Source organism: Micropterus salmoides, unplaced genomic scaffold (assembly GCF_014851395.1).
Source record: "Micropterus salmoides isolate LMB-PRFRI ecotype aquatic unplaced genomic scaffold, ASM1485139v1 Ms_hic_scaffold_9, whole genome shotgun sequence".
NCBI lineage: Eukaryota > Metazoa > Chordata > Actinopteri > Centrarchiformes > Centrarchidae > Micropterus > Micropterus salmoides.
Window position 1 is genome coordinate 30,358,747 of NW_024044681.1, and position 22,199 is coordinate 30,380,945.

Here is a 22,199-nt window from a genome sequence, read left to right on the forward strand (position 1 = left end):
CACCACCCCAGATCTTAATACACATGTAGGCGCATTCATATACACACTCATGCTGTTCATCCATGCTGGGTGCACCATAGGGAAAATGCTAGGAAAGCCTGGGGTGCTCTCTTATCCCCTAGACCAGCATCTCCTTTCCTAATTTATGAAGACTTTTGTTAGGATATTGCAGTTGTGATTTTGTGAGGGAGTGCAGGCACGGGAGACTTTTTGTGAGGTCGCAGGCTGCGAGTTTCCTTAGCAAGAAAACACAAGAGCTGCACTGTCACCCTCTGCCAAAAATACAAATAGTGCCTTTCGTTTCCTCCTGCTCCTCTTTCCTTCCTTCTTGCCCCACCCTCCCTCTCTCTCTTCTTTTCAGTACCAGTGAGAGGAACGGTTCATCTTACCATTGTTCAGCTGGTATTGGTGAAAGTAAACTGGCTGGCAGCAGTGGGAGGAGATCTGTTGATGTGTGTGTGTGTGTGTGTGTGTGTGTGTGTGTGTGTGTGTGTGGCCTGGGAAGCCACTCCCCCTCTGAGCTGATTCCAGTCATCACAGCAATAATGAAGTGCACACAACGCTGCCTGCCCGCCCGTCCGCCAGTGTGACATACTGTCACCATTCTGGAGGACACGCACACTCACACACATTCACACACACTCGCAGTCACTCACTGATAGGACACGCAGCCTGCCTCCTCACACATGCTCACACACTCACTCAGTCCTGGGAAGAGGAAAGAAGACCCAAAGAAGAATTTTTTATCTCTGATGGTTTCCTCTTTATGTGACTGACCGGCGCTGGTTGAGGGTGCTGAAGAGGGACAACAACCCCGACACTCAAACACACATACCTCTCCCCCGCAGCCACGGATTCTTGGATTAGTCCGCCCCGGTGTGGAGAGTGGGAGTCACGGAGCGGACCATCATGGGGAACCAGACAGGGAGACAGGAGGAAACAGAGTCAGGTCTGCTTCTGTTATATCGTGGTTTGCCTCAGCATCACTTATGCCTCTTTGTCTGTGTCAGTCTTTCTCTGTTGATGTTAAAAAAGACATACACTTGCTAAATACAATAGATATCAGTACATCTCAGACGTGACAAGTCCTGACTTATGAGTACTGACTAAGATGCGAACCAACAAAGAGCCAAAGAGTGATGAGTACTGATTAATATGCCCTGAAGTTATAGAAGCTGTTTAAACAGGTTAGAATTTTGCGATTGCTGTGAGCATGTCCACACTTATTACGTGTCGTTATGGATCTGGTGTGTTGAGTTTTTGTATTCAGTCAGCAAAGGTCTGTATGTGTATGTATGTGTAGATATTGGGAGTCATGCGGGGGAAAGTGCTGAGTGAGATTTGCCTGACACTAAGCATGAGGGAACCTGCCAGAGGAGATGGTATCATCAGTCTCACGCTCACATCCCTTCAGTGCCCCGAGCTCACTGCGCCTCAGTAAGATTTCCATTTCAAAGTCCCTCTGAACTGCGCTCAGCAGCAACTTCATGCTCATCGAAAGACAACCAAGCTCTTCCACGGCTTTGTAACCTGAATTTCAAAACAAAACGAGCATTTGCATCTTAATATATGTGTACATGTGTGTGCGCAGAACCTCCTCATACTTATATACAGATATATGTTTGTACACCCATAGCTTCATCATATCTTTATGCTGTTATGTGATTTATTATTGCTTTTTCTTCCAACAAAAATAGACACTGAACAGGCCAGAGCCAGGTGGCTTGCTAGGGCAACAGGCATGGAGACACACACACACTCTCAAGCACTCTCATGCAATACAGTGGAGTATTTTATCAGTAGTGGGTGTAAAGCTGCATCATTTCATAGCAGTAGCGTGTGTTACTTGAAGATAGAGCACAGTAGGCTCAGATTGGAAGGCAATGTAGCAAGCTGCTGCATGCTTGAAAAGATTAGCTCCCAGTTTCTTCTCCGTGCACGTACATACACACACACACAGCATACAGTGCATTGTTAATACATTATACACAAAACAAAAGATTGTGGAGTGTTGAGTCAAAAAGTAGGAACAAAGGAGGCTAAAATTGCCTTCTTTGATCTCACTAATTATTCTGTAGTTACGAAGCAAAATTGGGCTGCTTGTTGGTAAATATTACTCTCAGTACAAAATAATTATGAGGTTGGTACGCATACAGTAGGTGATCTGTGAATATGTGGGGTGAAAAATGAAATGAGTCAGAGTAAAATGTTTGCTCAGCCAGTGAAGGAATACAGCATCACAGTCACACTCCGGATAATCAATCATATTCTCAAGGCTATGAAAAGTAGTTAAACTCTGCTTGGTACAGTACTCAATGGCGCTTGGTCCATCCTCCCACATGAACCTTCATTATGAAATGAAGCAGTCAGCTATATTGTTATTGATTAACCTGTTATTCTTAAGTCCACTCTCAATTTTCTCAAATGAGCCCCTATAGTAAATGAGAATTGATCATGAAATGGCTTGATTTTTCATTAAGCCCCCTCATGGTGTGAAGCTATCAGTCCAAGAGCTCTAAGACCAAGGAAACACAGAAACCCCTGAATCTATTTTTCAGAGGTAGTATAATAATAAGCATACTAAAAAGCGTACAGACCTTTAATTGAAGGGGTTTATTATCTGCTTTGCTCTGATGAACAGCGATGTATTGATGGACAAGAACAGTGACGCTTGTACTTTATACATAAGTTTTTGTTCCACCCAGATGATGAAACGGACAGCTGAGGTTTGTCAGACTTTGGGCTTGGAAAGTAGAATAACAGTTCTGGTGCTGGAGGTAGGGAAAGTAATGTGGGAACAGGAGGAACTCGTTCAGATTTGATTGATGGCGTTATCTCCGAAGTGGCAGGCTAAGGAGCAAGCTGTCTGCTGCAGTGATAAGGAGGTCGTTATCAGAACCAAATCACACTGACAGCTACTACACCAAGCCTTCCTGTCTCCCCACTGGCTCACCAGGAGAGCGGCCAGGACCAGAGACTGCAGTCAGCACGTTGTCGGCTGTTGATGAATTGTCAGTGAAATATAGTCCAATAACAGTGTCTCTATTTTCAAGGCTACAACTCAGTCGGTTTGGTCATCCATTTGGGACCAGAATTAAAGGAAAGTTGTTTGTGTAATGAGGTAAAATAGATTATCATGACTTTCACACGGTTAAAAATGGAAGAGCTCACACACTTGTGGTTTCTCCAGAAGTTTGATTGGGATGCTTGGAGGTAGCTGTAATGTTTGAAGATGCTGTCAAAAAATTGAAAACTTGAAAGGAGGGAATGCTGTTAAAGTAGCAGTTAGCATGTTGTCACTGGAATAACATTATTTTTTCGGTTCACACTGCAGCACAGCAACATTAACTATTTTTTGTGAGTGCTGGTACAGAAGCCCAGCTCAGCTCAGACATCCACAATACATTTTTTTCGTTGATTTAAAGATCTTTATGTTGACGGTTTTACGTCTAAAATAAATGTTAAATTCCCATCATGGCCCTGCCCAACACCAACATAAGCAGAGGTCTAATCAGCCAGAATAACTGAAAACCACCTGTGTGCAGGGTGCTTCAGCCATTAGAGACGGGAGGCTGTATTTTCATGTTGTGCTGAAGTAGGTTGAAAGTTTGTGTGGGTTCTGCTTGATGTCCTGCTTTTGTTAAGGCAATTTTCATCCTCAGGTTTCACAAATAAACTCCACTCAGCTTGCCTTGTCTCAGACATACAACAACATCTGTCCTCTTCTTTTCTTTAAACAACGTGATATTTTTACTTATTGGCATTCCCCTCCTGTTACAGCTGGAATTCACCTATTCAGACACTGATACGAAATGCTTATCTGTGGGCTATAATGTCTGGTGAAGGACTGATTAATCGTGCCCATTCAGAGCAGACTTCAACACCACACTGAGCAACAAGACAAATAACGTGGAAATATGTGTCACCTCAACAACACATCAGAGCCAATTGACGTAGAGAATGGATTCAACATTAGGAAGCATGTTTGTCCAGCTTCTGATAGCTGAGACACTGAGGAAGTTACATCAGTCATACTTTCCATGGCAGTTAGAGGTTGGTACAGTAAACACACAGGTCATTCCACAGTGCTTTGTGTTTGAGGAGGAGGCGTGTCCTGTTTAAATGTCCTGTTTGTGTAACAGGAGACTATAGCTGGACATATTGTAACCTTCAGGCTTGAGCTCATAAAAATCGCCAATTTATGGTAGAACAATTAACAATCTGCGCATGAAATTGACAGCCCAAAAACGCTTTGGATTTGACATGTAAGCCACTGCGTTCAGTGCATACCAAATCCAACGTGTCCTGATGGGGTTTGTGTATCTGTAAGCAGCTGGCTGTGGTTCGTCCTCACTCTGGAAACAGTAATCATGGTATTTCTGTGGATGCAGGTTCTGCTGTTTGCTATACATCACTGTTTTGTATTGAGAACAATAGCCCAAAGTTTGTGTCATCTTGTTGATAATGTGCCTTTGTCCTTTCTCCAGAAAGTGGCACAGTGAAATTTGTAAACAGCTAATAGGATAGCTTAGTTAATTTTTGGGTCTTTGGTTCGCTCCACAGTATAGACTGCCAAAATGGCTTGAATTTTCACCTGAAAATTAAATTAAATTGTACTAAGCACTGCATGAATTTACTTCACCTTGCCTGAAATTTTGCTTTTATGAATGTTGGTGTGACAGAAACGACTGCCTCTCTGCTGGTAATGTCTTAATCTGTGGGCAGTGGAAAGGGAGCCACAGTACCAAGTGTTGAGATTAGTGGCTGATGTTGTCTTTTTTTTTTTGTCCTTTTCGCAAATCCCTATTCGCAGCATAATCTTTCCACAAAATATGTTTTTAATCCTTTTTGCGGTCTATCCAGGAAATCCTAAGTCTTGTAACCTTTATTCTAAGGGTACAGTATAAGGCTGGGCTGGAGATCATCAGAAGCCTAAAACAAAGTTTAGCAACACACTCATTACAACCTGTTACCCATCACACACACTGATCCTATAAACCTGTAATCATGTAAAATGGCATATTATTATTCCTTCAGTAATTCCTGTGTTAATCTGTTTTCCATTCGGAGCAAAAAGAAATTCTCTCTCAGAGTTGGCTGTCTCATGGCCAGGCTATTGGATATCTCTGTAGGGTATTGGCTTCATAAGTAGTGTAAAGAAAGTGGATAAGCATAAGGATGCTGTGTTAAATGTCTTAGCATGAAGGGCATTTAAAATGATTCAATCAAATTGATTGAAGGAGCCAAAGGACCTAGGCCAAGTGGCCCTCTGTGGCTTGCCAGTTTTCATGCTGCACTTCCATGCTGTGCTGCAGAAGAAGCACAGAGCTGTTCACTTTTCAGGCAGAAACAAGCCTCTCAGCTTAAATACACAATTAAGTCTTGCATGCTGTATGTCTTTTTTAAAGGGCAGGGCAAAAGGTTTGCCTGGTCAGTTGTAGGCACGAGTGATTAACATGCCGCATGCTGACAAGAGAGTCACAGCAGTGACTTCAGACTCAAAATCTATGAGTGTTTTCACACGCCTTTATGAGGGCTTTAGTAAATAAGCTTTTTTTTCTGTGTACTGAGTCCATATTAATTCTTAGTAGTCTAAAATAACATTAAAATTTCACCAATAAGAGCCAGTCAGTGCATAACATTTTCTTCAGTCATTCCTGTACTCTAATTTCCAGCCTATTTTTAGACTTGCCATGACCAAGTTATCTTTGCTTTGCCAAGTTGTATTATTTTCAAATTAATTTTTACTTTCATTGTTTATTTTATGTCATTCTTTAGCACACTGTTATAAAATAAATTCTGTTGTGCAGCTATGTTTTAGCAGTGATGGGTTTGCATGGGGCCTTTTAAGTATATTATCTATATTGTACGGTATCACCTCCATTCAGCTGATGGTAGAGAGGAAGATCTTTGGCAATAAAAAAGGTATGCAGCCAGCTCAGATCTACAGTATTCTATGTTATCTGTGAAAATTAGTGAAAATTGGCCAAGAAGGGGGTTAGAGGACATAATTGGGAAAAAAAATCTCTTTTATTGGTGTGAAAGTCACAACATGTTTTTCCAATGAACCTCACACATTTAACCAGAGGTTTGTTTTATTTTGGAATTGTGGATTCTGTGATGAACTTATAAGTACAACTAGCCAAATTCATCTTTGTAGTCAGTCCCTAAACTCAGTTTCAAAGACAGGTGTCCGTAAATCTCTGAAGCTTGATGTTATAGTCCAGCATATCTGGTTTAAACAGCTGAATATTGCGAACACAGACGCTGCTCTTCATACAATTAATCACATTGCCCTTGTTTGGCATGGTTTGAAGGAGCTTCTGTAGTTTTTAATCTGTTTGCTTTCACAAAACATGTTTTCTTTATTTCAAAATCACTTATTAGTCCAACTTGTGTTCCTTGATTTTGAAGTAGTGTACAGTACCCTATTACAATGAAAGAGCTATTTTATCCTGAATGAGTGGTGCTGTCATGGTTTTCAGTGGTGCATTGGGCTGTTGTGATGCAGCTTACCGTCCAGGCTAATCTCTGCTCAGTCACTGTGGCAGTCATGGAGCCTCGGTTCTGTCTATCTTCCACTCCAGTAAGAGGAAAGGAATGCCTGTGAGTCCCAGCGTCTGACTGGGGGGCGCCTGTTGACCTATTTCATGCCCTGTCAGTTGGACAACAGGAAAGCCAGAACACAGACTGCGTTTTTTTTGTCTCTCCTCTCCACTTCCACCTGACTGAAAAACTGCACACCACATTTCCTGAAACACAGAAGGGAAGACAGAGGAGTGGCAGCGAGAGATTCCCATCTGAAACTTGTTTGTGATAGTGACGAAGCCAGTGCGTCAATTCAGGTGCCAACTTTCTGAAACCTGACCACCTGCAGTGACTAATTCATCATGACTCTTCGCCCATGAGCCCCCTATTCTGTAAATTGAAGACCCTGTGCACTTTATTCACAATGCACTCTGTCACCTCTTGGCTGGCAGGCAGACTGGCTGCAGTTAACTGGCTGGTGCTGGACTGTGTCCAGCGACACGGCTCCTGCTGCGATTTGAAAGCTTATCTTCATTAGAAAGAAAGAAGCCAGCACAGTGCATTACTGTGATCAGGGAACTGACTTCCCATGAAATAACTGAATGCCATTGGATTACTGGAAGTCAGTCAGTGTAGTGCATTATTATTAATGCAAACAACACATTCATTTCATACGCTTAGTCTCCGCAGTTTGGTTTATTGAGTTGGCAGCAAGAAGCTGCTATTTAAACACTGTCCTTGTACATTAAAAATTCTTAATCTGGAATAACCATGTCTCCTTCAATCCATAGTGTAAGCAGCAACTTTCCTTTAGCATTTTTGAAGGAGTATCAAACAGTTCTGAGACAATGAATATAGAGCAACTCTCAGTGGCGATGTTCTCTTCCATTGGGAATGATTTTCTTCTCCGTCTCCAAAGTTGGTGTTGCGCAGTATTTGCACTATAGAGCATATAAGAGCTAGTCTACTCAGACTGCATGAGGATTTATTCCTTGCTAGAGGAGGAAAGCTCCTCAGTGAGCCATTTAACTGCCCATTCTACTCCTCCTCACAGATTTAGTGCTTCTCAGAGGTAGCTATAAATGGTCCTGGACCAGAGCCGGCCTACATCGAAGGCAGCACTAAATTAAGACTAAGCTACCTCTTAACAACCGTGTTGTTGGATATTTCCGTTTCGATTTTAGAAAAACAGATTTACTGTTGCAGTAGATATAATTTTCTGTTATGATCAGAAAGAAATGTAATTAATGTGCCTTCTTGAACAGTGGAATCTTAATAGACAGACTTCTGTGATGTATAGTAGTGTGCGAACTTTGTGATTGGGTGGACATTTCATTAGTAGCGTTATCCCTCTCTCCTTTTGAGCAGCAATAAAGAAAGAGGGTGGTGTAAGTGTCATTCAGAAGGCTTTGCAACAATGGTCCAAAGAACTTGATTGCATTGTGTTCTTAACTGGTTTTCTTGTTATCATTCTTTGGTCTTTTTTGTCTTTAATGTATTTGGCTTGGTTGTACAATAGAGAAATTCTTGTACTCAATCAGCCACTGACAGGGATGCTCTTTGCTTGTTTCTCTTTATTCATCAAGGAAAAAGTTAAGCAGGCAATGTAATTTACAGCTGTACCCTACATCACGTTAATGCACTTATCCACATTCTCTCTCTTGGGAAGTGGCCACTGAGCAGCTCCACTAGAGCAATCGGAGGTTAAGTGTCTCCTTAAGGGGATTCGCTATGGTGGTGTTTATAATGTAAAGCTAATATCAGTCTCTCTTTCTCCTCTCTTTGGTCAAACATCATTATTAACTTTAGACTGTTCAAAATGGTTGTTGAGCACATTAAAGAGACTATTTCTGGGATCTAGGTGTTTGTACTGCCTTCTGATCCAATAATGTGCATCCATAAGCAACTGTAGGTCTCAGTTCTCTGTTTGATGTGTCCTCCTGCCCTTTTAGCAGAGTTATGTTTTTCACTGGCTTTGTTGATTACTTTTAAATAATTAACTTTCTACATCTGCTGTGTTGGTCTAGGACACATCAGTAAACACGAACATCAGCTTTATGAAAATATTGTTTTTGGTTTAATATTATTTTAATAGCAAACGTTTGGCCATTATTTTATAATCGTTCTGTCTTGGAGTATGTCACTTAAAACATCGGTCAATAGAATATAAGCATAGTGTTAAAAAAAACAGTGTCACCTTGAGGAAGGCAAGTTTGTAATTTGTAATAGCTGGTAGAGACAAAAAAAATCCGTGGTTTGGATTCAAATGTATGGCAGTGCATCCTCTGCAATTACAGAGTTAGGACACAGTCTAACGTAAAGTTAGAGGAACTATCTGATGCTGTATTCTAGTGGCTGTTTCGGCCCCCTCAGGATCCTATCTTGCATATGATGACTCCCGGCATCGAGACTGGTGTCATTTCTCTGTGCACATGCAGCAGCTGTGGTGATGTCATGGTTAAGGAGGTGGGCGATCTAAAGATGAATGAGTTCATGTACTCCATCTGGGTTTTATTCACTAAGGACAAGAGGCAAAGACAATATGAAGGAACAGCAAATGAAAGGTTGTCCCAAAGTCCCACAGTCCCACTCCTGGCATCACTCATCCTCAGGGGAATGGACTGATCTTAATCACATCGGACTCCTCTCTCTCTCTAACAAGGAACTATTGTCCCTCTTTATTGCCACCTATAATGAGAATATGACAAGTGGCCATAAAATAGGAGTGAGCTCTTATGTGTTTGCTTTTTTCTGCCCTGTCTGGATGATGCTTCCTGTAGTGCATAGTAAATAGTCATTTATAACACACAGTGCTGATTTAGTGTTAACATCTTCCATGTGACAGTACATAATTTAGGAGTGCATGCTGTCCTCATTCTGTCAGTCATGGATTCATCCTCTGTGAAGTGCAGAGAAAAGTGACTGTATTCTTTTAATGGCACTCCGGATCTTTGTAGGTGCAGGTCAGTCCAGGGATGAAGTGCTGCATTTGTTCATGTGAATTTAAATGACAGCAATGAGCCTAATCTCACTGACATTCAGAACTGACAGACGTGAGCGTCATTATGCCGTCCTTCATTTTTCTTTCATACAATTTTAAGTTATCATTAAAAAGTTGCATTTTGTTTTAAATCTATATGATTATCCATTCATTACGTTAAAATGTCTGCACATCTTTACTCAAAGCACCTCACTTTTTCGGCCACAGCTGCACACTCAGGGAATGTTAAACAGCTTTGTACTCCAGAAAGTGTGCCAGTGTTGGCAGCTCCTGCCACAGTTTCTAGTTTAATCAATAAAGGGATAGTCTGTGCAAAGTGCCTATCAATGGCAGAGTACTTAAAGTAACCCACAGGGGTATAGGATTTCCATCCCAAACTAGGCCATTTGCTTGTGGATTTTGTGTGTGCACGTGATGCACAGGGTGATGTGCTGTCTATCTCAGCACACAGTCTGTCTGTCTAGTCTCTGCTTTGTGGGTTTGATGATAATGCATGTATGTGAGACACAGGGCTGTCTTTGTCTGTGCACTGTTTAAGCTGCTTTGTGCCTGAATGCTCCACGTGCGCAGGGACCTTTGTCATCCTTTGAAACAAGCAGCCCCCTTGTGTCTGCATCGCTGTTTGCTGATGATCTAAAAACAAACAATAAAAAGTTTTCAGGCTGCGCTGTGCTCACGCTGGACATCAGTAAATACTCTTCATATTAGAGGGCTGGAAAAGGCTGGTGACATCGACCCACGCTCGTGCCTTTTGAAATGCCACAGTTAAGCTCTGCTGCAGCGATGAATGAGCACAGACAGACAGTGCCAGGCAGATGCTCTGTTGTCCAAATGGAGAACAATATGTGAATAGAGTACAGTGACCAGCAACATGAAACTGTGACACCCTGTCCATTCAATTAGTGTCATTACATGATGTTAACAAATTTGTCCAAGGATGTCTGTATGCTTCCCATTATCCTTCCCATTTCAGTGTCAAGCCTGCTGATAGTAATTCCACTGTAAAAAAGTATTTTACAGTTTTTTATTTTTGAAACTTCACTTTCAATTGTTCACTCTGAAATTAAATATCTATATTCTTTTTGTGAAGTTTACAGATATTGTAGCAACATCAACATGTAGCAACTTTTTATGTAACCAGATTTTAATAATTTAGCTTTTTTGTCACTTTTCCACTGCTCAGGGGTGAATGTAGGTTATGGTAATTATTTCTGCTTACTGACAAGGTTTCAAGATTTTAACTTTAAAGGCATGTTTTAAAAGGTTTGGTATTGAAGAAGCTTCTGGAAGTCAGTTTGCCTTGTTTGTAGCAGAAAATGGAGAAACAAACGAAAAACTTTTCTCACTTTGTATTTTATAGTTGTAAATCAGAAATCTCCATCAAGCGCTCTGAGTTTTGGTATTTGTTACAGGTGCACAGGCAGCCAAGAAGTCTGGTATCCCAGCTCCTAGAGAAATCCCAACTACCATAACAAGAGACCGCATCTCTCTGAGGGATCAGCTTAGGAGCTCTACCACTAAGAGGATGGTTTCTAGTGCCAGCACTTCTAGCCTCTCCACCCTGGCAAAGCCAATGCGCAGTTCAACCAAGTCCCGTGGAGATGCAGAGAGCCAGGAAAGGGGGCTTCTGGAGTGCCAGGTGAAAGAGCTGCTGACTGAGGCCAAGGCTAAAGACTTAGAGATCAGCAATCTCAGGATGGAGTTGCAGCGCTGCAAAGGTAAAGCCTCCTCTGCTTCCTCTTCACCCTCAACCAACTCTGTCTCACACCAAGAGCCTGCTGCGGATCAAGAGCAGGGGCAGATGGCGGAGGCCCTTGTGCTGGTTGGGGAGCTGAGGGAGAAGAACGGGAAGTTTCAAAGAGAGCTGGCAGTGCTCAGGGAGGAGAACCAGGCTCTGAAGGAAAAGCTGCTTTACTTAGAGGCCTCTCCTCTGGCTACCAACACAAGCCCCCCCGCCAAGCTTTTGGTGAATGGTCTGCCCTCAGACTCCAACTCCATAGCTCCACAAAAGGACAGCCTCCCTTCTCCTGCCAGCCCTTTCAAAACCTCAGTCTCCTCCAGTTCTGACATCCCCAAGGACTCACCATCACCTGACTCCTCAGAGTTTGAGAAGATCCCATCCCGTTCAGAATCAGTGAGCAGCGGTGTCAGTGGGGAAGGCATTGCAGCGGGGGCAGTAACCAATGCAGGGGGGAAGGATGTGTCAGTGCAGAGCCTGACAGAACAGATTCACAAGATGGAGGAGAGCCACCACAGCACAGCTGAGGAGCTGCAGGCAACTCTGCAGGAGCTGGCTGACCAGCAGCAAGTGGTGCAGGAGCTGACAGCTGAGAACGAGCGTCTGGCTGAGGAGAAGCGCCTCCTGCAGACCTCACTTCAACAGCAGAGAGAGCGTTTCGAGGTGTTGGCCCAGAAGAATGAGGCGCTGGCTGGCCGACTTCAGGAGCAAGCTCAAGCTCAGGCCCAGAAGGAGGAGGAGCTGGGTAGCCAAGGGCCTAGGCTGGCCGAGCTGGAGCAAAGGTATGCCGAGCTGGTTGAGAGCTCACGCTTCGAACGGGAGAAGCTGGTGAACATCCAGCAGCAGCTGACAGGCAGCCTGCGGGCTCTGGAGGAGGAGCACCAGGAGGCTCAGGGCCAGGTGCACTGCCTCAGAGAGGAGATGGACAGGCTGCAGACCCAGCTGGACCGGGAGCTGGAAGCTGGAGGTCAGGCAGCTCAGGCCGCAGAGGGGCAGAGGGCGACAGCAGATTGTCTCAGACTGGAAAACAGTAGGCTGAAGGCACAGGTGGACATTGAGAGGCAAAAGGTGGGTGAGCTGAAGGCCATGCAGAGTGCCAATGACAGCAGTGAGGTGCAAAACTTGCTGAAAACAGCCCACGCTGAGAGAGACAGGCTTGAGGTGGAGCTGACAGAGCTGAGACAGGAGCTTCTACGGGCCCAGGCCGAGACAGAGCACGTGCAAGCCACAATGGCAAAGGTAGGAGGTGGTCCGGGGTTACAATTAATAACAAAAAATATGAGTTAATATGAGTTTTTAATAATTCTTTAAATTTAAGGACACATTTTCCACAATGGTTCAAAATGAACATTTAACAGGCTTTATAGTTAATATTGGGTACTTTCCTTCACCACCACAGCAGCACGGGAAGTTCACTCAAATAGTTCTCAATGTTTCTCTGTAGTCACTTTGGTTTTCCCCTTCCACACCACAAAAACCAGAAAGGCTGGGGCGGTGTGGGTTTGGGGTCATGTCGGTGGTTGTTTACTCCAAAGCGAGGCGTGTATCCATTAGCTTAGTGATGTTGTCATTGTTGGACTGAGACTACTGTGCCAACTGTGGGGTGGTCCACAAGTGCATGAACCTCTGAGTCACGCTCCCATCCTCTGCCACATGGGTGTGAGGGTGAGGCCACTCCATAACTTCACTCACAAACATCCTAATATATTAGAGCCACGTGGTGTCAGTCCGCATAACCACATCATTTACTCATTTTAGTATGCTTAAGTACAGCCTACAGTGTCATTTCTCATGATGACAGCAATCATCATGGTACACTGATCTTTAGTTCAGTGTAATTCAATAGATGCAGTCAGATCTAATCCAGACTGAACTCTCATTTCCATGATTCACTGTCACCTATTAACACTGTGGCCAAAAGGTTGTTGTCAGACATATTTTAGCTCTTGTGTAAACACCATAACTGGACTCCAGCATAACTGCTATAACCATTTATTACCATTCGCAACCGAGTTGAATGTTTACATTTACCCTTGTTTCTATGTGACTTGAAAACCAGAATCAATAGTTTGAGCACCAACAATGCAATGTGCACTAATTTGGGCACAATGTATTAAGGCTTATTGGACTCACTATGGTTACTTTTACTACTGCTTGATAGTAAATGAAAACTGAGTTTGTTTTCATCCGACCACACAGTCTAGCATATCTGATGAATACCATAACATAATTTAGCTCGCTTTAATTACATTTTTGTTAGTGGTGGTTAGCCCTCGCGGACACCCACAAATCTTTTATCTAATCTTTTAAATGATAGAGATGTAATAAAGCACCTTCAAGATCAAATGGAACCTCTGCACCGCAAGAATGTCTGGAAGATATCATAAATTATCCTGTCTTGAGCCAAAGGTGACTGAGGTGCCTCCATCTAATTAGCACAGTGACAGCCTGCAATTACTGTCACATGAAACACCGCCTTGTTATTTTAACCCATCTCTGTACTAAACCTAAATATAAGCTCATAAATGCTCACACATACACAGGTGGAGACCAAATGCCAGCAGATTCAGGAGCGGGCTGAGAGGAGGGAGCAGGAGCTCAGCAGCCGGGTGACTTCCCTGGAGGAGGCCGGGTTCCAGGCTGAGAACCAGGTGAAGGAGTTGAAGGAGACGATCTTCGAACTGGAGGACCAGGTGGAACAGCAGAGGGCCGTCAACTGCCACACCAACCAAGCCGTCCTGGACATGGAGAGTATGTTCTTCTCACTGGCTGATCAGTTCTCTTTGGCTCTGCAGAGTCTTTTAACCTGCAGTCATAAATGTAATCTAGAGAAATTAATCTATCAGGGGTTTCTAATATTTAGCCCATCCTCGTTTATATAAAGGAGGTGGACAAAATATTAGAAATGCATCCAAAATGACCATAAACAGTTCCTACCTTCATGAAAGACAACATACAAGGCTGTTGTATAAGACTGCATTCGTTTAAGCCACACATACCCTATAACTAACTTTATAAACTGGCAAGTGAATGTATAAGATGCAAAATGAGGGCACACTGTAACACATCTGTCTCTGACTTGTCATTAGTGCAGTTGGCAAATATTAAATGGCTGGGTACACTGTATTTCCACAAGCTGTTATGAATCATGGCGGATGAGATTGGTCTGATACTAATATTTTTGCTGTGATGAGAAACATTTCTGGAAAGATCTAATGCTGTTCAGAAGTAGCCGTTGCTATTTTAGGAGCCTTTATGCTATAGATTGGCTGCTGTATCTTCACCACGCTGAAATTAGTTAAGTACAGTATGGAAGTTACTAGTGAGTTGGACCTGCTGTTCTCATAAACCGTGAATTTGTCATTGCAGATCTTGTCAGAAAGCTGGAGGAGCAGAAAGCTGAAGCAGAGCGACAATTGAAAGTCTTGACTAGGCAGATTAAGGTAAGAAAGCTTCAGTAAGCAGAGCTGTAAAGCTCCTTGATGCCAAATCAATGATTAAAGCAGTTAGGACATCACAGGCTGAAGACAGAAGACAGAAGATAGAAATGAAAAACACTACTCTGGTATGATCTGTCAAAGCATTGATGAGAGCTATATAGCATGACACAAATGCAGTGAATTTATAGTAGCCATATAGTGGTGAAATGATGATTGTCTGGAACAGAATGAGCATAGAGATGGACAGTGGTTTATGTCTCAGTTGTAGATTTAAAACTTGATATGGAAATTCTGATGCCTTTTACTGCCTTAAACATTTCAATCAAGTGACTATAGCAACTGTCCTCTGTTTTATAGCCATCCCTCAAAAGAGTATCACTTTGAGGTCAGGGTGATTTTTTTCCTTGTCATTTTGCCAAAATATCCAGGTGGGCTTTTCACACAGTCAGCTATGTATTTTTTGGCAGGCACTTATTTTTATCCATGGTATTCTTCCATGAACATCACATCCATTTTGTGTTTTTTCTTTAAAACAGGCATTATCATGTAAACCCGATACCATTTTTCATTTCACTGCCACCTCCTTGATATTAATTTAGTACAGTCAGTGATCTTTGGATCTGCCTCTCCTACTTATTTTTTTCTTTCATTTCAACGCAAAGGGTCTCTTGTTTATTTTTCCTGTCTTGAGGTAGTTTTTAAGTTCATTCCAGCTTTAGGAGTTTAAACACTTATTTCTGAGTAAAATGTGGTTCGGGATCATTTACAAAGAGTCACACTGTTGTTAAACTGTGATTGGGCGAAATGTCACTGATACAGTCAAAATCTTAGAGGATCATGTAGTTTTTCCAGCCTAAACTATAAATGTCTTAGTATGTTCATTAATACACCAGGAAGTGCTTGTGTATCATTTGTTCATCAGATTTTATTGATCAATTAATAGACTTAGATTTAAGGACAGATTAATGCTGATATCCAACTAAATCCAAACTGTTTCTGTCTCAGTTGAAGATTTCTGTATGAATTTGCCTGTATGTGTCTTACTTCATCTACGTGTATAGTATATATCCACATGTTTGTGTCTTTAGGATGAGAAAGAGGAGTGGAGACGGTTCCAGGCGGACCTCCAGACGGCAGTGGTGGTGGCCAATGACATCAAGGTGGAGGCTCAGCAGGAGCTGCGTACACTCAGGAGGCAGCTGCAGGAGGAGCAGGATCGTAGTGCAAAGCTTTCCACAGACATTGAGGCCCTGCAGGGAGTCAGGTACCATCTCCAGCATACTCCTTTTTTTCTTTTTCTCCCCCTCCCACCAGTCCCCTCCCTTGGCTCCCCTTGTTTAGCATCGGGCTGCAGTTCCTTTCTCTCTCAACACAATGTGGATATGAGATACCTGCCAGAGTCTTGCCATATCCCCTTCCAGTGTTTTATAAATGTAGTACTTAATGTAATATATTATAATTTTTAACTAGAATCTCTTGCTTAAGAGGTTTCCTAAATTCCTATAAAAGCCGAATAAAACGTTCACCAGGATGTATTTACTGTAAACATCATTTAGTTCATATCTTGGTGTTTGAGGTTCCTGGGATTTGGCAGACTCTGTTGGTAAATTAGCAGTCTCTTTCAGTATTTTCCTCTGTGTATTCTACTCCTTCAAGCTGCTGCCCTCTTTGTCTCCCTCTTCCACACTGACCATTGCGTTATAGTAACATTCAAACCTCACACTCCAATATATTGATTAGAGGAGCTCATCATTATGAGATGGCAGACGCGGTGGCAGATCAGCTCTATGAACAGAGGATGCTTTGATTCAAGTGTGTTACAATGCAACACTGAAGCGTGTAACACTGTCCTCACTGCACTTTCCAGTGAAAATATTCCACGCCGGTGTATCATGCTAATTAAGACTTCATGTAGTGTTGTTGCACTGTGGTCATGCAGTACTGTGATTGATGTATTTATAGAGAGCGCTGCATTGGTTTGTGTGTGAGTATACTGTATATAAGTGTTTTTGAGCGTGCAAATGCCATGGTGTTTTTGACCGTGCTGTCCCCTTTCATTATCATGCCAGGTCAAATACTTCCTGTGGCAAAGTGCTTAGATTTGTAACTGTATACCACTCTTATTATCTGTTTGGCCAGTCATGGTATAATCCTTTTAAACAAGCAAATGATCTCTAAATGATTACTACTTGAAACATTTTCAGTTATACTATATCACCTCATAAACCTCATGAGAGCAGTTTTAGTATATAAGAAATAGTAATATTTGGTTTAAAACCAAATATGTGTTGTTCAAATGTCAATGCAGTCCTTGTGAATTCGGTTCATTACATTACTGGTTTTAGACCATGGCTAAATCAGTGAACTTTCCCTGAGATTAGCTGTTACGCTGCGTCCGCTCCCCACCTCCAGCAGCTCCCTGTGATGACCCTGTCAAAGATGTCCCTCTGACAAGTCTCCCTATGTAAAGTCCAGGTGAGTTCCCTGCCCTGTCAGCCCTCTCTCAGCCAGCCTGCCTCTCCCTGCCCTGTGTGCTGCTGCTGCTCACTGACCTTCCTATCTGTGTTTGGCTTCGTGTTGCTGCTTCAGCCTGTCTGACTCTGTCTGTCTTTCCGTATGCTGGCTGACTGCACATTCAGGACTATCTTACCTTTGGTTTGCTTTGCCTGATTCTTTAAACCTACCGTTCAAGTAGATGTATCTGGTGCCACCTGCTGTTCTTTGAATGAATAACCCTCTTACTTTTTTGGTTAAATAGCAGGATGGTCTGCACGGCATGACTGGATTAAACTCATGCTATGCATCCTCTGCGTCAGATACATTTGCATAGAGTCTTCATCACCGGGTGATTTAGTCATACTAGACATTATGAGTGACCTTATTAATCCATAAAGAGGTATGCATGGAGTTTTTAAAAAGTCCAGAATTGCCCAGAGGTCTGCTTTTTATAATAACAGTGTTAAGAAAGACACGCAAGATCTCAAGTTTTGCTGCAAATGTACACTGCACATGTAAATGTTTTAAATAGTACTTATACAGTAGTTGTAAACAGTAGTTCATCTTCTTTTTCTTTTCTTTTCAGAATAAGCAGCGGAGCCACTTTTGATACCAAGACGGCAGTAGAAGGGCACTAGAGAAGTGCCCTCCACCTCAACACCATGTGAAGACAGTGTTATTGTTGCACTTATTAACTTTCTGTGTCATTCAAAATGTAATGTTGTAACCCAGTCTCATTCTAAGCCACAGTGACCAGTGTAGATGCAGTATACAAAGACTCTGGTTTCCATTTCTCTACATGTCTTTTAGAGCCTTTTGAATAAAAATTCTGTACTTTTATTTCTCAATGAATGTATTCTTACTTTGTAAATTTCTTGACCTGTGTTGAAGGAATGCCATATGTCCGAAAGACTCCTTTTTATACTGTGCAAATCTGCTTTGTGCCTTTTTAGAAAGTTGAGGTGGTAGAAGGTATGACCTGTTACAAAAAGCACCGTGAAAAAAAGCAGGTGAAGTAGGAAGAGGACTTGGTAAGTATTTATTCAGTGGCAAAGCTGGAGCAGTTGAGATTCCCAGCACTCTGCCTGAACAAAGTCAGACTTGTAACATCAGAAAGGCCCCATTTCAAGGCAAAAGCAATGCAGCAGAAATGAGTCCAGCTGATATTATGAGGTGGCTCATTGTTGTTATGCTGGACCTCACATTTTCTTTTCTTACTATATCTGTATCAGCAAAACTTTCACTTTGACCTCTGTTTACTTACAATTGAACTTGACATTTATGTCATTTATATCTGTTAAAAAACAACATTGTTTGGTCTTTGGTCCTGCAGTTGGAATAAAACTGAATGCAGTGTCGTATTTAGCCATTAGATGGCACTGTGGAACACAAAATCACCATACATGGTAACATCCATGTGGACATACTGGTATCATCTGTTACTGTTTGTATAAGTATTTTTGATGATTGCTATATTCTTTTTAAATTTACAGTGTTAATTCTTTCTGCAAGATGAACTTAACCAGGATGTTGAGCTGGCATATCCAGAGCACTGCCAAAATTAGACTTTAGGCCTGCCACAAACTCAGACAGCTGTACCTCAGTCATGTTTTACTCTCCTCAAACATACCAAAACGTAGATGAGCATTTTAACACAAAGACTAAGAAGACTCTGCTACAGGTTCCTAAAAGGGTTATTTTTCCCTTAAGCACGACTGTCGATATATAGTCAACCACATGAACCTTTTATCTGAACCTCAAGAGTTCACTGTAGGACCTGATACTTCTTCCTTGTTGATCAATCTTGAAATCACTCTTTTAAACATATTTGGAAATTTTTTCAGCATCCTTTTTAATGTATCAGATCCTCAAATGTTATGATGTCACTCACTTTGAAAGATATGTCACTTATTTCATCCTTGAGCCAAACCCTTACACAATATTCTGCGTTGTCGTAGTATAATGGCACGTTGCAGGATCTCAGGTTCCACGTCTAGTTTTTATCAGAGATATTCAATTTTGTTAAAAGCCATATTGTTCTACCAGATAATAAGGTGCATAAAAAATGTAAACATTTGGGTATGCTCAAAAACCAGAAACTGTGTGAGAGGTCATTTGCTGTCTATAGTAAAGCCCTTTAATGAACACAGTGAATGTGCTGTTAATTTATTCTGAAAAGAAAGACATAGAAAGTCTTTTGACTGGTTTATGCCTGTGAAAGAACACCTAAAAGTGTATTGTATGTCTGTTTGACTGTTGTTCATTAGGCAAATGAATAAATGAAACTCCACCAGTCCAGCTGTGCTTGTGTATCTCTTTTAGTCTACAGTCTTTGGAGGCGAGTTTGAGTGCAATGCAATGTTTAAGACAGAAATTCCTCTTGCATCACTGATAAAGACAATCTAAATCCCCCACTCTGCAGCCTGGAGTCCAATGTTCACCATCTTGATGATTGGCCTACTCGGGTTTTGTGTTCCAAATTTAGATCTGACTATCCTCTACTGGTCATCTGTTATTGAGCGTTCTTTAGTTCAAACTGTGAACACGTGATCTTGTCAGTTAATCTCATAAGATAAATTGTAAAGTGAGTGTTTTAAGTCTTATCTCCAGTTCACAAATGCACATGCTGTCTTGTCAGATTCTCCTCTCCCAGGGTGTATGTATTGTATATGTCTCTACACAGCAACCCTGTTCATTATGTCCGTTAGGTCCCAGGGTGATGAGGGGAGCGTGTCTGACTCTGATAACAGCCGTCACTGGTGCGGCATCTCCATGATCCCGACCACACCCACCGACGCCAGCGGAGATGCCGACTCAGAACCCGGAGCTACTGTCAAATCCCTCATTAAGTCCTTTGATACTGTTGGACAGAGTGAGCACCGAGCACCTCAACACACAAAAACACACACACACAGCCAGGGAATCCCAACACAGAAGTATAACAATAGAGGAGAACAGCTGGTGAGATCTCCAGCGTGGATATCTGTAATTCCTCTGCGGCAAAGTCATTTGTAGTTGCGCCTGGACTGTGTGGCCTGGGCTGACCTCAGGCAAGTTGTAGGGTTTTTCTGTTTTTGTCAGTAGAATCATGACACATGTTTAAAAAAAACAAAAAACAAAACTTGATCTTTTTGATAAATCTGCGACCGAGGAGGAAGCATTTTCATTTTACAGCTTTAGTTACCGCAGCACTGTGGAAATGGCTGTTCTTGTATCATGTCAGCAATTTCAGTGTGTGTCATAGCGTATTCTAAATATAGCATATTAAAACCACATCAGTGAATGTGTCATGACAAGTATGTTAATCTAAGTATGTAAAACTGGTTTTAATACCAGTGTCAATACAGTACCAAAGTTTTAGAATTACTCACTTTGTCATGTGAACATATTTTCCTACCAAAATGTACACTCAGTTGCCATTTTGTCAGCTCGCCTGTGCAGTCTGATGTAATCCAGTACCAGAGCCCTGCCATAACATCCATCTTACAAGGTTTATAATGTTTCATCAAATGTGTAAATTCAATTATGTGTTCATTATGAGCTGAGTGCTACTAGAGACACCTCTGAATATAATGCAGCACAGTACAAAACCACCACTAATTATGACCTCAGTACAAAAACATTTAATTTTATTGACGTCTGTATGACTGTGTCAACAAAAACTGGACATTATAAGCATCATAAAAGTAGAGTATGGCAGTTGTACTGGGTAACAATAGACTTTACAGGTGTACCTAATAAAGTGCACACTGGGTGTGTAATCAAATAATACATAAACAAGACTAAGAATCTGAACGAAACTGAATGCCACCTGTGGGTTGTTGACAGTTTTGATACTTGATACTACAGTACAAACAGATTTTATAAAGTCTATCTACTGTTGGCCTAACATTTGTATGTTTTTGCTCCTGGTTTTAAATACTACACTTCCTTACTTGCTTCTTTTTGCTCTTTGCTTTTTCTTGAGCTATACTGAAGGCATGTTGGTTGGAAGTCACTTTCGATCTTCCAATATCTACCGCTGCACAAAGCTGCTTTAACTATGTTTGTGCTGGAGGAAGGGCATCCTTCTCCTGCTGTCATCTAAGATAAAGGCTGCTGGCTTTCTCTCCATAGAATTATTATTTGCAGTAATTACACTGAAGTATTAAAATGAATGTCATAATTGTTTATAGATATTAGAAATTATATTCCTTGCTTTATTGGCAATTGACCAATTTGTTTATTATCTGTACTTTCAGATGGTCCAGGCCACACAGTTCAAATGCATTCCTCCCAAAGAAGCCCACTGAGTGGGATCCCTGTACGCACCACACCTGCTGCTGCTGTCTCCCCAATGCAGGTATACACAAAGATATTTTTTCTTTTAAAATGCAAAAAATACTTCCTATGAGTGAAACTGTTAAAGAACTCCGATACGATGAGATCCCTGTTTTGTTTTGTGTATATTTAGAGACACCCATATATAAAGCCACTATCAAAGACGCTGGAAAAAAGAATCAACCATGGAGAATTCTCCCATCAATATGGTATGTAACACAGATTAGGTTTTATTTAGCAGTCGTAGTGGAACAAATGATTCACCAGCCAAAAGTACTGCTGTAAGTCAGTGCCTTTAGAAATTAGTAATTAGTCGACACAGAGAGACAGATGAAAAGATGAGAAAAAGATATGCAAACAGCCGACTATTGTTGTTTGTTTGGGTAGTTTTATGATTTTGTTCCTAGCAAGTAAATACTGTAAATGTGGTACTGAGCTCTACAGCCAACAGGTGTTCCCGCTCCTTCCTTGATGAGTTGACTGAGAGCAAACATACAGTAACTTGAGCATCAAACTGATCAAAAATGATTTTTAAAGTACTAGGATTTCAGTAAAATCACTCTAATTTCACTGTCTGCCTATTCTGAAATGGAAACTTCACAGCTCATTGCTTCTCAGATGTGTCTTTGTACTGACCGTAGCGCCAGTATGCGCCAGTTGTTCAGGCAAGACAAGT

The 22,199-nt window shown here is 41.8% G+C and overlaps 1 protein-coding gene across 6 annotated transcripts in view; it reads left to right on the forward strand.

Annotated features, from left to right (window-relative positions):
* The window catches only part of specc1 (sperm antigen with calponin homology and coiled-coil domains 1), a 74,717-nt gene that overhangs the window by 24,189 nt on the left and 28,329 nt on the right, over positions 1-22,199 (forward strand). For 3 of the 6 annotated variants that reach the window (XM_038708309.1, XM_038708311.1, XM_038708310.1), the window contains 7 exons: positions 10,942-12,506; positions 13,811-14,018; positions 14,637-14,710; positions 15,796-15,971; positions 19,912-20,075; positions 21,445-21,545; positions 21,657-21,732. In XM_038708309.1, the coding sequence (XP_038564237.1) occupies positions 10,942-12,506; positions 13,811-14,018; positions 14,637-14,710; positions 15,796-15,971; positions 19,912-20,075; positions 21,445-21,545; positions 21,657-21,732 (2,364 nt within the window). Of the gene's footprint in view, positions 1-550; positions 950-10,941; positions 12,507-13,810; positions 14,019-14,636; positions 14,711-15,795; positions 15,972-17,052; positions 17,762-17,789; positions 19,500-19,911; positions 20,076-21,444; positions 21,546-21,656; positions 21,733-22,199 lie in introns of those variants that run through there. The other 3 variants (XM_038708312.1, XM_038708313.1, XM_038708314.1) reach the window with 3 other exon arrangements.